This window comes from Typopeltis vanoorti, chromosome 10 (assembly GCF_054136105.1).
Source record: "Typopeltis vanoorti isolate ZY-2024b chromosome 10, IOZ_Tvanoo_1.0, whole genome shotgun sequence".
Classification (NCBI taxonomy): Eukaryota; Metazoa; Arthropoda; class Arachnida; order Uropygi; family Thelyphonidae; genus Typopeltis; species Typopeltis vanoorti.
The window spans coordinates 61,411,167-61,427,469 of record NC_143558.1 but is presented as its reverse complement, the minus strand read 5'-3'; the positions used below and the strand labels follow the sequence as shown (position 1 = coordinate 61,427,469).

The 16,303-nt window shown below is 36.5% G+C and overlaps 1 protein-coding gene across 1 annotated transcript in view; it reads right to left on the bottom strand.

The window, feature by feature from the left end:
* Positions 1–2,494: 2,494 nt before the first annotated feature.
* LOC150102453 (proteasome assembly chaperone 4-like) overlaps positions 2,495–16,303 on the bottom strand; it is a 34,005-nt gene continuing 20,196 nt past the window's right edge. The window contains exon 2 of the mRNA XM_090399171.1: positions 2,495–3,161. Within this exon, the coding sequence (XP_090255297.1) occupies positions 2,735–3,091 (357 nt within the window). The 5' untranslated portion in view covers positions 3,092–3,161 and the 3' untranslated portion in view covers positions 2,495–2,734. The remainder of the gene's footprint in view (positions 3,162–16,303) is intronic.

Below are 16,303 nucleotides of genomic sequence, written 5' to 3'. Positions count from 1 at the left end.
ATGCTGTTATTACATTATGGAGGGAGGTCACTACCCAGACCGGTTTCAGCCTTTTTTGAGGCTTCATCAGTGAGCAGCTGGACCTAATACCATAGTGTGTAGCGAAAAGAACTTATGTACTTTGCGAACGAGTTTTCCAAACAGGTGCAACCATTAAGTTACTAAAGTATAAAGAGCTAATAAGCTTCATTTCGGCAATGAAAACATTACTTAAATTAAGGGGATATTGAATCCCACATAGTTTTAAAACCGAATAAGAAACTCAAAGATTGGAATCAGAGAGTTTCTTGCCAAATATAGCTGCTCACTGATGAAGCCTCAAAAAAGGCTGAAACCGGTCTGGGTAGTGACCTCCATCCATAATGTAATAACAGCATACATTTCCTAAGAAATGTGTTTTTACATTATGGAAAATACCTACGAATAGCGATCTGAACTTCTTCCTCCACCTTTGCAACGAGTTGCCCAGTAATGTACTATGTACTAGGATCACTTGCATTGGCTAACGCTAGTGTCCGCCGATACTTTATAGTTTACTATATTCGGCAAGAAACTCTCTGATTCCAATCTTTGAGTTTCTTATTCGGTTTTAAAACTATGTGGGATTCAGTATCCCCTTAATTTAAGTAATGTTTTCATTGCCGAAATGAAGCTTATTAGCTCTTTATACTTTAGTTACATACATATAATAATAATACAGTAATAGTAATAATAATAATTTATTACATATGAGACATACATTACATAGTTTTGATTACGTATGATACAACATTACATACATTTCTTTACATTTGATACATTCATGTATTCTGATAATAATAATAATTTTTTTTTCACAATTATAATAATTTATAACATACATTACATACTAATCATTACATATGATACATTACCTACATTTGTTTACATGTGATACATACATTACATGCATTTGATTATATATGATACATTTATTTTATTTTTTATTTATTATCTTGGATGAGATGAGATGTGATGATAATAATAGTAATAATTAAAATAAGATTTTCCCGTATCTTAGAGAGAGAGAAATAGTCATTCTGATGGAAGTGGATTGGAATGAATGTCTCTCTCTCTCTCTGAGATATAGGAAGGTCTTAATGTTAATCACACATCAATAATTTTTTAATAGCTAATGAATTATCAATATTACAATATTTCCTCAGTTATACCTTTGCATTGTTTTATGTATAACATCACATGGCTCTTACTTTTTCAAATCAATCCATTGTTCACATTCTACTTTGTAATTAACTATTGTCACCACTGATGATGGCCTGTAATATTCAGCCTTAAATAAACAGTATTACTTATCCTTTGTGTTTTTTTGTGTTAACTGAAGAAACCCTCTCATGGCACAAGTATCTCTTAAACAACAATTATATCATCCTTCACGGAGATTAACTCTGGTTTGCACATATGATTTACTACTGTATTTAAACTCTGATTTCCTTACCATACGTTATCCTTTTTGCCTGTGTTTTGTAACTCGTGCTTGCTGATCATCTTTCTCTTTACATTTTCTCCACAAATTTTCTTTCTGTTCCTGCTTAATAATGATATTCATCCATTTAATTCCCACTTAATTTATTATTCTGGCTCTAGGTATGCAGTCTGCTACTATTTCCTTCAAACTATTTCCCATGCACTTTGAAGATTCAATCCTTCAAATTATTATGCCATGGTATTACCTCAAGCAGTCTCATGAATTTTGTCATAATACTAGCTCTGTAATTCCACATAAGGGGGTATATGCTTCTTAACTGAAAATTCCACTTGTTGCCTCCCAGGTGAAGATCAAATGATCATTCTCACCAACTGGCAGCAATGTGGTCACCTTGGTTACAGATAAATCCTGTGTTGAAATTACTAGATCTAGCATGCTCAAATCCCTGGTACCTTTCATTACATGCTGCCTCAGGTAATTATTACTCAGTAAAAGGCCCACAACACTCCCATTATACTTTATGCTAATTATCACATTCTAATTTGTTACCTGCAGAACTATATTCAGCATCTTTTGTCCAGACTCAATTGCAACTATATACACTCATCTTCATCACCCACAAAAGAACTCCAGTTTCCTTGACTTTGAAACTCCAATCTCACTCCATTTAGCAACACATACATGGCTGATGTAGAGATAGTGATAGATAAACTAAAGGTCTGTAGGATATTATATAACCTTGATGTAAATGCAGCTATATGGTTAGATGGTATAGCTACTTGTGTTACAAGAATATACTATGGAATTAACAGTGCCTTTGACTAGATTAAGTTTCAAAGTTTTTTTCACTTGTTTATAGAGTAAATTATACTTGCTAAGAAATTACGTTGTTTAATCCTTAACCCAAGTGTAAACAAAGTTGGCACATTAAATATCTTTTTTCCAGACTCTGAACAGGTAAGGGATAATTCAATTATGTTAACTAAAATGTGTAGGAATAAGAGCAGCCAGAGGTTAAGACTTAAAACATACAGCAAAGTAGAATTTATTTTATAAGTTAAATTACAAGAAAAATCAAGGCAATTTATGTTACTTTAACTGAGTCAATAACTCAACCTGAATGTTACTGTTAACTCTATTTTTTCTGAGACATATTGTAAAGTAAGTGCTATATGTATATACTTTAGACAGAATTAATCTTGAAAGAAAAATCTTGATTGCATGACCTATTACTTCAATGTAACAACTGCTTCCTCTTTGTAAACTATGCTAAAATTTTTCAGGGTGTGCCTTTATTTCTTTTATTATTCTTTCATATACTAAATTCAGAAATTCTGAATCAGCTGCATGCAGGTTATAGCTTATAAACACTTGTTTTCCTGTTCTTTGACTGAGTTTGCCTGCCATAGCACTACTGGTCACATCTGTTTTGTCTCCCATAAAAAGAGATGAAGTCGGTGATTTTTGAGAAAAAGGAGTTGCGATAGCAACAGCAAGATTTGATAAAGTACTATTTTCACCAGTCCATAAAAAGAAACTATCTTTCATCTTTATAACTAAGAAATATATATTTCTTTCAAAAATCTTGTCACCAAAAGCATGTTGGATAAGTCTTGATGATTCCATTTGCAAGTTCTGTGGTTTCTTATGATATATAAAAGTCACATTAACCTTTTTGCACTATTATTCCATGACTCTGAAAGAAAAAAAAAAAAAATATATAAATAAAAATTAACACATTAAGTCTTTCGGTGTACGATTTATGCAATGCATTAAATCATGGCTAACTTATGTTTAATAAAAATATTTTAATCATAGAAATTTCATCTGTGTATCTAAGGCATAATCAGTACAATAATAATAAAAAAAAAACATAATATATAATTAACAAAGATTCTAAAAATTACCAAATAACTTTAGAAAGGTAATGAGCACTCAATTTTCAATAAAAATTCTTGGTGTTTATCAGAACTTTTCAGTACCCCCCCCCATACTGAATTTCCTTTAAAACAACTACTCATATGGAATACAGACCATTATTATTATATATATATATATATATATATATATATATATATACACACATGTAGAAAGTTTTTTAACTTGGGTATACTATGTTAAAGATACCAAGCAATTTTATAAGCTTTTATATAAGGGCCACTACCCAGACCATAAAAATGCCAAGGGTGAAGTAATGCAGAGCTTATAAATTTTACCTAAACAAGTTGTTTATTTTTTTTTACGGTATATATTAGAACACAGAAACTAAGTAAATAATTAATTTATTAACTTATTGCTGATATTTTGCTGGTGTTATAACCAGCATCTTCAGAGCACAAAAACACAGTTTGTTACAATACGCGAGACTATGACAACATGGTGTAATCAGCAGACTGGTTAAACAAAATTGTAGCAGCAACACAAAGACTAGAGTCTTGATTTTTTGGCGCCCTCTATCTGAAAAAAAAAAAAAAAAAAAAACTACCACATAAGTCTAGACCTATTAAAAAAAAAAAAAAAAAGCATACTAGTTTTTCCTTAGGATAACTGTCTCCCAGATCTTAGGCAAGTTAATACAGCCATATTTGTTGAGATTTGGAGTGTGTTTCAGGGCTTCTGTCGCCTCTAAGAACAATCTCTCTGACTTATAAGAGTTTCTGTGTAGTACTTTTGTGTTTTTCCAGTTGATCCTGTGTGCAGGGGTATCCAGAGCATGGTCTGCTAGGCCCGACTTGCCATAATGATAATTCCGGACGTATCTTTTGTGTTCGTTGATGCAGATGTTCACAGTCAAACATATCTTCCTGTTTGACCGTAGTAGGCTTGATTACATGAGCAGGGTACTTGGTAGACTCCTGGATGTGATAAAGGGGGAATGCTGTCCTTGGGTGAGCAGATAAAGGTAGCTAATTTGCTACATGGTCTGAATGTAGTGCGTAGTTTATGTTTATTGAGAATTCTTGAAATCTTTTCAGATGTGCCTTTGATGTATGGGATGGTGATTGTTTTGTTGTAGTTCACTGTGGTGGATGGTGGGAGGGGTTTCTTAGGAGCGTTTAGTATTTTGTTTATCTTGTATTGATTATAGCCATTGGCCAAGAAGGTGTGGCGTAAGTGAGCCAGTTCAGCAGCAAGAGCATTGTCATTGGAACAGATTGCTCTCGCTCTATGGGTGAGTGTTTTTAAAATGCCATATTGTTGAGAAGGATGATGGTATGATTGTTTGTGTAAGTATCTCCCTGTATGTGTGGGTTTTCTAAAAACTGAAAATGATAAGGAACCATCTGGAAGACGTGTGATAAGTGTATCCAGGAAGGGCAGACAGTTATTAGCTTCCAGTTCCATAGTAAAGTGGATTTTTGGATGTTGGCTATTTAAATGCGATAAAAATGTTTCCAATGTCTCTGGGCCATGTGGCCAAATAGCCAGTACATCGTCAACATAGCGTAGCCAAAGTGTTGGTTTGAGAGTGGCTGTATTGATTGCTAGTTTTTCTAGGTGTTCTATGTAAAAGTTGGCTAAAGGAGAGGGGGCATGGCTGTCCCATCTATTTGTTTGTATATTTTCCCTTTCCATGTGAAATATCCTGCATGTATTGTGAATTTGAATAGTTCAAATATATCAGGGGGAAAGTGGGACTTCAGTAGATTGAGGGTTTCTGTAAGTGGTACATTTGTGTATAGTGAGGTGATATCAAAGCTTACTATTAAGTCTGAGCTTTTTAGGGTCAGGTGTTGTGTGTTGGTGGGATTGCGATCTATAATTTTGTATGTTGACTGATCTTGTAATAGTGTGTGCATTTTGTTATCATATTCTGTTGTGTCCATCACTACGGTTGCATTTCCTTTGTCTGCTTTTGTTATGATAATCTGGTTGTTGTTCTGTAGCTCTTTTATAGCAATGAATTCTTTATGTGGGATGTTATTTTTGGGAGGCTTTGACTTGATTAAGATGTTGGCCACATCTAAATGTATGTTGTTAGCTATTGTTGGAGGCAAGTCGTATATTCCTCGTTCTATGGACGCCATTATTTCGGCTTTTGGAACTTGTTTGGGAGTCACGGCAAAATTGTGCCCTCGACTTAAAGCACTAGTGGCTTCTTTGCTTAAAGTGAGCAACGATAGATTCACGACGAGGTCTTGTTGTAATTGTGGTCGTTGTCTGGTGTTCCATTGTTGGAGATTTTCGAACTTATTTTGGTGCCGGTTTTTGACTCTGTCAAATTCTTTTTTAGCCGTTGCGTCGGTGATGTTATCTAGGATCTCCCAAAGTTCCGTATTTAGAATATTATAAAGTGATTCACGTAGCATGTTGATGGTTGAATTTGATTTTGCTAGTTCCAGACGAGTGGCGTTAATCTGTTCACGTAATAGCACTACACTCGCTCGTTTATAGATACGTTGGGCTTTGGCCGAGTGGAACTTGTTTTTGATTTTAAAACAGTTCAGTATTAAATTGGTGTCTCGGCACCTCTTTAAGAAGGCTAACCTGTTCAGTTGCCGCGCCAATTTTAACTTCCACTTACCATATTGTCATGTCTTACATACGATATCATCTCCGTGAAGAATCCGTAAATGTGTGGACAGACTTATGTGTTCGTCGAACATGTTGTTTATTTTTTTACGGTATATATTAGAACACAGAAACTAAGTAAATAATTAATTTATTAATTAGTCCACACATTTACCTAAACAAGTTGCCACAAGGTGCTTTGACCTTGTTAAATAAAAATCTCTGGATGAGAGTAAGATGTAGAAAGTTTTTTTAACTTGGGTATACTATGTTAAAGATACCAAGCAATTTTATAAGCTAGGTTTTAATCCTTTCTTCCCCAAGTAAGCAAACAGACAAGTAAGTCAAGTTTGCACCTGCACGTAATGCAAGTCTGAGGCAACTCGTGGTAAAGGTGGAGGAAGCTCCGATCACTTTCCTTAGTATTTTCCCCTAATGCAAAGTACATCCCCTTGCAGAGATGTATGATGCTATGCATTAAAGGCAAGGGCCACTACCCAGACCGGTTTTGACCTTTATTGTGGGCTCATCAGTGGGAGCCAGACCTTACTCTCATCTGGAGATTTTTATTTAATAAGGTCAAAGCATCTTGTGGCAACTTGTTTAGGTAAAATTTATAAGCTCTGCATTACTTCACCCTTGGCATTTTTATGGTCTGGCTCCCACTGATGAGACCTCAATAAAGGTCGAAACCAGTCTGGGTAGTGGCCCTTGCCTTTAATGCATAGCATCATACATCTCTGCAAGGGGATGTGCTTTGCATTAGGGGAAAATACTAAGGAAAGTGATCGGAGCTTACTCCACCTTTACCACGAGTTGCACTATGTACAGCAGCAAGCTTGACTTACTTGTCTGTTTGCTTACTTGGGAAAAAAGGATTAAAACCTAGCTTATAAAATTGCTTGGTATCTTTAACATACATATATATATTGTAATTTACTATAGTGCAGTGATAGTAAGTGTTTTCAAGTTAATTATAATAAATTAATTAAAATCAACAATACTATTCACTGTAAATTATTTAACAAACATTTTTGTCAGTGTATTTCACATACTGTTTGAATTATGACATTAATCAGGGAGATTATGACAAGTGGCTTGGATAGGACTGGTTATAGACCTTAAAATGAATTACTGTGTTTGTTTACAAATGGCAGAAGTATCAGAAATATGGGAGATGAAACAGTTTCACTGTTTGAGTTTATTCATCCCAAAATCATTGGAATAAGTGAAACATGGATGAATGAAGATGATATTTTAACAGCAATAGAAATGGATGGATATAGTATTTTTGCGAGGACAGAAAGGACAAGAAGTGAGGGGGAGTGCTGCTGATAATAGCAAGGGAATTATGTCCACATAAAATAGACATAAAAGAGGGAAACAGTGGCAATGGTCATAAGGTAGTGTGTGTGATGCAATGTGGAGGTTGACAGTAAGACATTTAGTTGGATGTTGCTATAGGCCTGGGAATGTGGATGGTGGTGATGAAGAAATGTATAAACTTGGATCAGTGAACAAAAGAAGGGTAATTATTATAAGTGATTTCAATTATAACAGTATAGATTTGAGGAATGAAGAGATTGCATTTGGGAATAAGGAAAATTAATTTCTTGAGAGATAACTATCTCACACAGCAGTTTAGGATTGAGAGTTCTAGATCTGATCATTTCATCAGAAGATGCAATTGTGAGAGGGGTTTCACACTTTCCTCCAGTTGGTGAAAGTGATCATGAAGTGATCACCTGGGTTGCAGCTAGCCATACGCTGACTTTTGTGAGGAAAGGATATATGTGAAATTTTTAGATAGGAGACAGCTTGGAGCTATAACATGGAACGAGGAGTTGAGTGGTAAGGAAATAAATGCTGCATGGGAACTGACAGAGATATAGATAACAGCATCAATGTATAAATGTATTCTGAAGGCCAAAAGGCTGAATAAGATAGGTGCAAAATGGATGAATGTGGAGCTTAACCTCTTAACATACAAAGACGTCTATAACACGTCTTTTGTTTATTGCACCAAAACTGATTTTGAATTTTGGTTTCACATATAAATACAACGAATATAGACGCTAGACAATCTTGTGCCTATTTCCTTTCAGCCGAGAAAAGTTGCCAGCGGCATGTATCGGCTATTTCGTTTGTGTTTGCACAAATTCATCATTATTTTTCAAATAATGATGAATTTGATCCAGCAAATCACTCTCGCCCAAAACTCACCCAAAAAATTGGCAGAAAAACGGCTGCTTTCTGATTTTTAATTGGTACGTTAAGGGGTTTAAGCATAAAATCTGGAAAAAGAAGATACTTTGGAAGTACAAGATGAATAATGATAATAATCAGTTACATGAAGGGTATAAAGAACAAGCCAAGAGAGTGACTCAGTAAGGAAAAGAAAAGTGCAGTATGAGCAGAAATTGACAAATCAGTTGAAGAAAAATCCTAGAGTTTTTTAGATATGTGGCAAGCAGAAGAATAATCATAGTAAGATGATGCTAATGGATGAAAGTGGTAGAATAGTAACTACTGCAAAAGGCATTGTTGAGGTATTCAGTGATCAATTTATGAGAGTGTTTCATCCTAATCAGGGTGGAATCATGAGGAACTAAAGTATAGAGGACATAGGAGAGGATAGCTTAGTGAGTGAGCAGGAAGGATTTGAGGAAATAAATAAAATTGTCATCAATAAGGCGATAGGATTTGATGACATATCACCATGCATCTTAAGGGAATGTTCCAGGGAATTGGTATGCCTGTTTAATAAGAGTCTTGCAACAGCACAAGTTCCAAGTGAGTGGGAGGAGGGTAAAACTGTTCCACTGCATAAAGGTGGTGATAAGGCTGTAGTTTCGAATTATAGGCCAATCAGTATATCTGGAGTTGTGGTGAAGGTACTGGAGAGATTGGCGAGAAGTAGGATACAGAAATGGGTTGATAACAGCAGTATTCTCTGTGGTTATCAGCATGGGTTTGTTAAAGGGAGATCATGTTTCACTAACTTACTTATGTACGATAACAAGGTGACAAATACCTTGGACAGAGGAGATGCACATGAAGTGGTGTACTTGGATTTTGCAAAAGCTTTTGATAGACTGCCACACGACAAGCTGGTAAATAAATTGAAACAGATGGGATTGGATACCAGACTTCTGAGTTGGATCAGTGACTGGCTGTCAGATAGATATCAGAAAGTTGTATATGGGGATGCAATATCCTGAAAGAAGGTCATTAATGGTGTACCGCAGGGGCCAGTTTTGGGATCACTGTTGTTCAATTTGTATGTTAATGATATTGGGATGGGTTTAACTAGTGATACGCAGCTGATGCAAAACTGGAGAGAGCAATGCAGAGTCAAGCGGATGTTATGGCCTTACAAAAGGACATGAATAGATTGCATGAATGGCAAGTAAGTGGACTGTCAGTTCAATGTTCCAAAGTGTAAAGGTTTTGAAATTTAGTAAGAAACTATGAGATGCAAAGTATACACTTAGTTGGGAAACTTTAAAGGAAGTGGAGGAGATGCGAGATCTGGGAGTGATGGTGGACAAGGACCTGAAATTCAGGGGGTCACATTGCACAAGGTTGTGAAGACATCACATCGGATGATAGCAATAACATGGAGGACCCTGACATGCAGAATACAGAGGTTATGATGCCATTATATAAAGCCTTGATCAGGCCTCATATGGATTATTGTGCACATATATGATTTTCATGGTGACAAGGATATGTGAGAAAGGGTCCAGAGAAAATTCACAAAGGTGGTCAGTGGTCTCTGGAATGTGCAGTATGAGGACAGATTGAGAGAATGTAAGTTGCAAAGCTTCGTGAATAGGAGGAAGGGGGTGATATGATTGAGACATATAAGCTATTCAGGGGTTGAACAAGTGGCCACTGTTTAAAACTGTATAAGGAGGGTGTGAGCAGAGGAGTGAGGAACAGGCTAAATGTATGGAGAGTGGTTGGTGAGTGGAATGCATTGCCTGAGTGGATGTTTTTGTTAATATAGACACATTGAATCAGTTTAAAGCACGTTGGATGAGCATTGAGTGCAATAGTGTGTACCTCCAATGATGAGTCTCTGACTCCATGGAGGTCAGATGTTTAATAATAATGACATGAAACACACAAAAATGTTAACGATGTTGACTCATAGGTAGATGATGTCTTGAGTAGGCTAGATGCTAATATGGTTATGATATTAGCATCTAGTATCTTGTGGAAAGAGAACAAAATAGTGCTGCTGCACAAAAGTGGAGCTTAGACAGGTGTTCCGAATTTATAATATAGTCTAACCTTAACTGCGGCCTTAATTGCAGCCTGAAAATGTTCTTAAGATTTTTATTATAATAGAGAAGTCTATTATAATAAAGTCTTAGCCAATCTCTTCAATACCTTATCTATAACTGTAGATATAGATTGGTCTATATTGCAGCCTGAAAATGTTAAGATTTTTATTATAATAGACTTCTCTATTATAATAAAAGTCTTAGCCAATCCCTTCAATACCTTATCTATAACTGTAGATATAGATTGGTCTATAATTGCACTCTTGCTTAGTACCACTTCTGCTATGGCATTTTATTCTTCATTTTACTTTTTTGGGAAACATCATCATGCAAGACTCAATAAACAATTAGGTGAAAGGAACAGTCTACTCTCAATAAAGTCTTAAATGAAAGTTCTCATTGAATTGCATGATTTTTGCAGATAAAAATACTCAACTTTAAAGTTCCTAAATGAAGCTTCCACAGCAAAAATTTTAATTTAGAAGGAAGGTTGGCAAGTAGCTATCCATTTGATAAGTTGTTTGATAAGCTCTCTCCTCCTCCCTATCTTCCTGGTGTAGGGAGGAGGAGGAGGAGAGAGCACACATTCACCCATCTCATTAACTATCCTCTCTACTACTAAGTCCAGCATACTGAATTGGCTAATAATGTTGTTATCAGTTGTTCATATGCCTCCATATCCTAGGTAGTAGTAGTATTCAAAAATGAACTAAGAAGGAAATGACACGTAGTGGTAGATCCAGATATTAACATTGCTATGCAGTGCCTTTCAAATGTAACAAAGATGAATGTTTGTCATTTATTTTAAAAGACAGAAACATCTTCTGAGTTGTATTTGCAATTTTTGCATAATACCTTTGAACTTCAAATTCCTATCCATCATCACTCCAAGATTCCTACCTCACCAGTTTCTTGTATCATAATCCAATCAATATAATATGCTATTGGAAATCTCAGCATGTCAAAGTGCACAAGTTTCCATTTACTAACACCGAACTGAGCCTCCGTAGCTCAGTCAGCATAGACCATCTAAAATCTGGGTTCAATTCCCATCAGTGACATGAGGAACCTTTATCTAGTCTCTTTCGACTAAAGGTGAGTTAGCCAATTTTACAGAGATAGGGGATTTTTTCACCCCCCAGAACAGGCAAACTGGCCCCATGAACACACACACATGGATTACAGTCATGAATACGTCCCAGCCATATGCCAGTCCCGAGCCTGGATAAAAAATGGGTTGGGGGGAAGCAATGGCAAACTACCCTGTAAAAATCTCACCAGGAATACTTTGTAAGAAACGCCTACAAAGTCACCTATGGTCGGAAACGATTAAAAGGGAAAACCAGAAACACTGAACTGACAGCAACTGCTTTGCATCATCAGAAAACAACTGAACATCTCATGTCAGGTTCTTCCTGATATCATTAATGTAAAGGTTAAACAACAATGGTCCAAGGATTGATCTCTGAGATAGGTCACTAGTCAACTCAAATCTGGCAGAGTCATTCCTTCTCATATATCACTTTGTAATCCTGTTCAGCCACCAACTTATTAAAGTTAATAGTTTATATTCCAATCCCATACTCTCTAGTTTATGCAACAGCCTTTCATGTGGTATCGAATCAAATGCCTTAGCAAAGTCCAACAGTATCAAAGCATATCCATTCTCCTTTATCTAACTCAGCTGTAATATTATTATAAAATAAGAACAAATTGCTCAAACATGACCTCTCTTCAGTAAATAAACCAATGCTCTTTTTTGCAAAATACAGCTTCTCTGTCAATCTGTTTCTGTATGTGAGTTCTTACCAGCCTCTAAAATCTTCACCACCAATCAAGGGACTCTGATAAATTATTATTATTATTATTTCGGGCAACTCCAAGGAGTCGACAGACTCATCGAGGGAGGCCCTAACATCATGTCAAACACAACTATTCAACATTCACACAGTATCTATCATACCTCGCCTTGAACTCATTCACGGTCATAGCACCCACAACAGACTCTGGAAGCTTATTCCATGCATTTACCACTCTCCAAGTAAAAAACCTAGCTCTAACACCCCTGTTAACCACATTCTTGCCCAGCTTCCATGTATGGCCCCTAATCCTCCCACCACCAGTCCTATTCTCAAAAATATATCTTCTGTATTAATCTTATAGAAACCCTTCAGTAATTTGAATGTCTCAATCATATCACCCCTTTTCCGCCTATCAACCAATTTTTGCAACTCACAAATCTTCAATCTGTTCTCATAAGGTTCATTCCACAGCCCTACCACCATCTTGGTCACTCGTCTCTGGATCCTCTCCACCTTCCTCCCCATCAAGAAGAAACCCTGGTGCCCCATATCTGGGCACAGTAGTCCAGATGAGGCTTAATCAGGGCTTGATATAGAGGAACAATAACTTGTTTGTCTCTGCTTGCTAAAGTATTTTTCAGTAACCAAGTGATTTGATGAGCTGATTTAGCCACTTTTGCAATGTGCTCCCTAAACTTCAACTCCCTATCCACCAACACTCCCAAATCCCTGGCCTCATCAATCTCCCGGAGTACGGTTCCACCAATGTGTTATACTGCTGGTAATCTTTTCACTCCAAAATGCATAACCTTACACTTTCCCACATTAAATTGACATCCATTTTCCTAGCCCAGTCCTCCAAACTATCCAAATCATCCTGCAAAATTTTGACAACCTGTGCACTCACAATTGCTCTTACCCAACTTTGCATCATAAGCAAACAAGTGAACACTTCCTCTCAGATCCTTTCCTATATCGTTAATGAACAAATTGAAAAGTAGTGGTCCAAGAACAGACCCCTGCGGCACACCACTAGTCACAAGCTGTCTTTTGGACTTCACTCCTGAATAAACCACTCTCTGGTATCTCTCCCTCAACCACCCTCCTATCCATCTCACCAACCCTATATCCATCTCCATCTGCTCCAGTTTACTGATTAGAGTTCCATGTGGTATCCTGTCAAAGGCCTTGGCAAGGTCCAGTAGAATCACTGAAAACCCATTAACTTTATCCAGTTCAGTCGTCACTGTTATAAAACATGAGCAAATTACTGAGGCATGATCTACCCTTCACAAAACCATGTTGTCCCCCATACAGTATCCTATTTTCATCTATCCAATCCTGTATTCTTCTCGATTAGTTTCTCCAAGACCTTGACAACAATTCCTGATATGCTAATCGGTCGGTAATTTACAACAGTAGTCTTGAAACCTCCTTTATGCAGTGGAACTATTTTCCTCTCTTTCCACTCCCTCAGGACTAACCCAGACCCGAGACTCAGATTAAACAAAATGGCCAAGGGTACTGACAATTCTTTAGCCGCTTCACATACGACACAAGCTGGTATACCATCCAATCCCACAGATGTATTGACATTGAGGTTTTGCAATAGACTACTCACCTCCACCTCATTCACCACAATTCCTGTATAAACTTTTGGTTCATTAATTTCTGCAATGTCACCACCTGGATGATATACTCCTGCAAAGTGCTCGCTCAGTAATTCAACTATATCAACTGATTCGGTTACCTCTCTACCATCGGCATTCTTTAAAATCATTCTGCCATATGCATTTTTTCTTTTACTTGCAACATATCGAAAAAACTGTTTAGGATTGTCTTTAGCCTGCATGGCCAATGTTCTTTCGTAATCCTTTCTTGCTTTTCTTACCGCACTCGTTACCCTTCTGGCCTGGGCTTTATACTGTTCATGCGCCTGCCGGTCACCTTTCTCCTTAAATTCCCTCCATAGTTGTTTCTTTTTTTGCAACTCTAGCTTAATGGTGTTATTCATCCATTTAACTCCTACTTGATTTATTATTCGAACTCTAGGTATACAGTCAGCCATTGCTTCATGCAAACACTTCTTAACTGCCTCCCATGCACTGTCAACTTCTAGCCCTTGCAGTTGTACATGCCATGGCACTGTACCAATCAATCACCTAAGCTTGTCATACTTACCAGCCCGATTATTCCACATGTACCCTGTCTTAATTGTAAATTCCACACCTTTAGCCACCTCCCAAGTCAAGACCCTATGATCACTCTCACCAGTTGGTGGCAATGTGGTCATATTCGTTACAGCCAAATTCTCAGATGCAACTACTAGGTCAATCACTCTGAATCCTAGTATTTTCCATTACATGCTGTCGTAGATAGTTATCCCTTAATAACCGCATAAAATCCAATTCCTTCCTCCCATGTGTCCTCTCCTCCTTCCAATCAATGTTACCATAGTTGAAATCTCTCATAATAATTACCCTCCTTCCACTCATTTCTTCTATTTGCTTATGCATACTATCTCCACCATCTATTCCATCACCTGGTCTATAGCAGCACCCAACCGTATATTTTGTTCTGCTAGATTCAATCTCACACCAAATAGCCTCAAATGTGCTCTTTTCTCTATCCTGCAGTTCCACTTCTATTCTCCTTGGCTGTAGCTCATCCGCTATCATCAATAACACCCCCCCCCATTGGAAGCAAAACAATGTTTGATAGTTCCATTGCACTAAGTTGGTGCAAAAATTGTCTTGCTTCCTTAACTGAGACTCAAATTATACAAACATATCAAGGAAATTGCCAGTTCAGTTGAACCTTCTTTTAGCATATATCTCATCTGTCCCAAACGCCAAACTCTTATTCATGATAAGAAACTGCTCCAAAACCTTCTTCTTGTGCACCTCTATTCATTCAGTGTACTGGTTAGCCCTGTGCACCATGTTACATACATACATACATACACTGACATATCTTAAAAAAAAAAGTGAGCACTCATTACTTAACTTCATATGCTTCTGATGTGTCTGCAAACACTATCTGCATGCACTCAAGTTTTTCGTCCACATTCATTCTTTCTTTTATTTGGCACAACAATAACATTCTTTATGGTTGCCTTTAAAAGCCTGCACTGCCAATTTATTTTTATACTCCAATTTAGTTTTCTGTATGATATTTGTAACTTTTCAAGCCTGTACTTTACACATTTCATAATTCCTCTCTTCCTTATTCTCACAATATTCTTTCCATATCTTTTTCTTATTATTATGGGTTTCTAGCTTAATAAGGTTGCACATCCATTTAACTCCCATCCTATTTGTTCTTTGAACACTAGGGACACATTCATATACTGCATAATTTAAGCATCTTTTCAAAGCATGCTGATATCCATAATATTCAGTAACTGAAAATGGTATTATCCTGAGTTTGGCATAATTCCAGCTTTGTAGTTCAGCATGTAACCTGCTCTTATTTGAACACCCATATAATTAGCTATTCTTTCCTTCATGGTTACATGGTGAACAGAATTCATTATAAAAATTATAAAACAACCCATGTTAGAGTAAAACTTCAGTTTAATATAAACCCAAATAATCACTTGATATTTTGACCTTCACATTAGGATCATCATCTGGAGTATACACATGTATACAAAGAAACATGCTGCACTACAATCTACACAGTATACTAAACTTTGATTTAAACTCTGTTAAAACTACTGGCCTGACCTCTGGTGGGGGGAAACCTTACTCCATCAATGCTAGAGTCCTGTTATTATTATTATCCATTTGGTTACCAAAAAAAAAAAAAAATTAAGCTAGAGAGCAATATGTTCACCCATAACTACTGATATAAGTATAAACAAAACAGTACAAGATGGTTGTCAGTAAAAGGTGAAATAATTGCTTCGAGTCCTAAAATCAAGGTCTGCTGGAAAACTTGGAAGAACTAAGTGGACTAAATGTGGCATACAAATTCTTGGGATTTTTATGCCACCATTATGTTAAGATTAGGATGGTTAATCAAAATCAAAAATCCCAAGAATTTGAAATTCAACCCACTTAGTTCTTCCAAGTTTTCCAGCAAACCCTAATTTTAGGACTCTAAGCAATTATTTCAGCTTTTATTGGCCACCATCCATCCATACTGTTTTGTTTTAATTTATATGTATACTTAAATAAGAAATTATGGATGAACGTTGTTTTCTAGCGTCATTAATTTTTTTCCTTTTT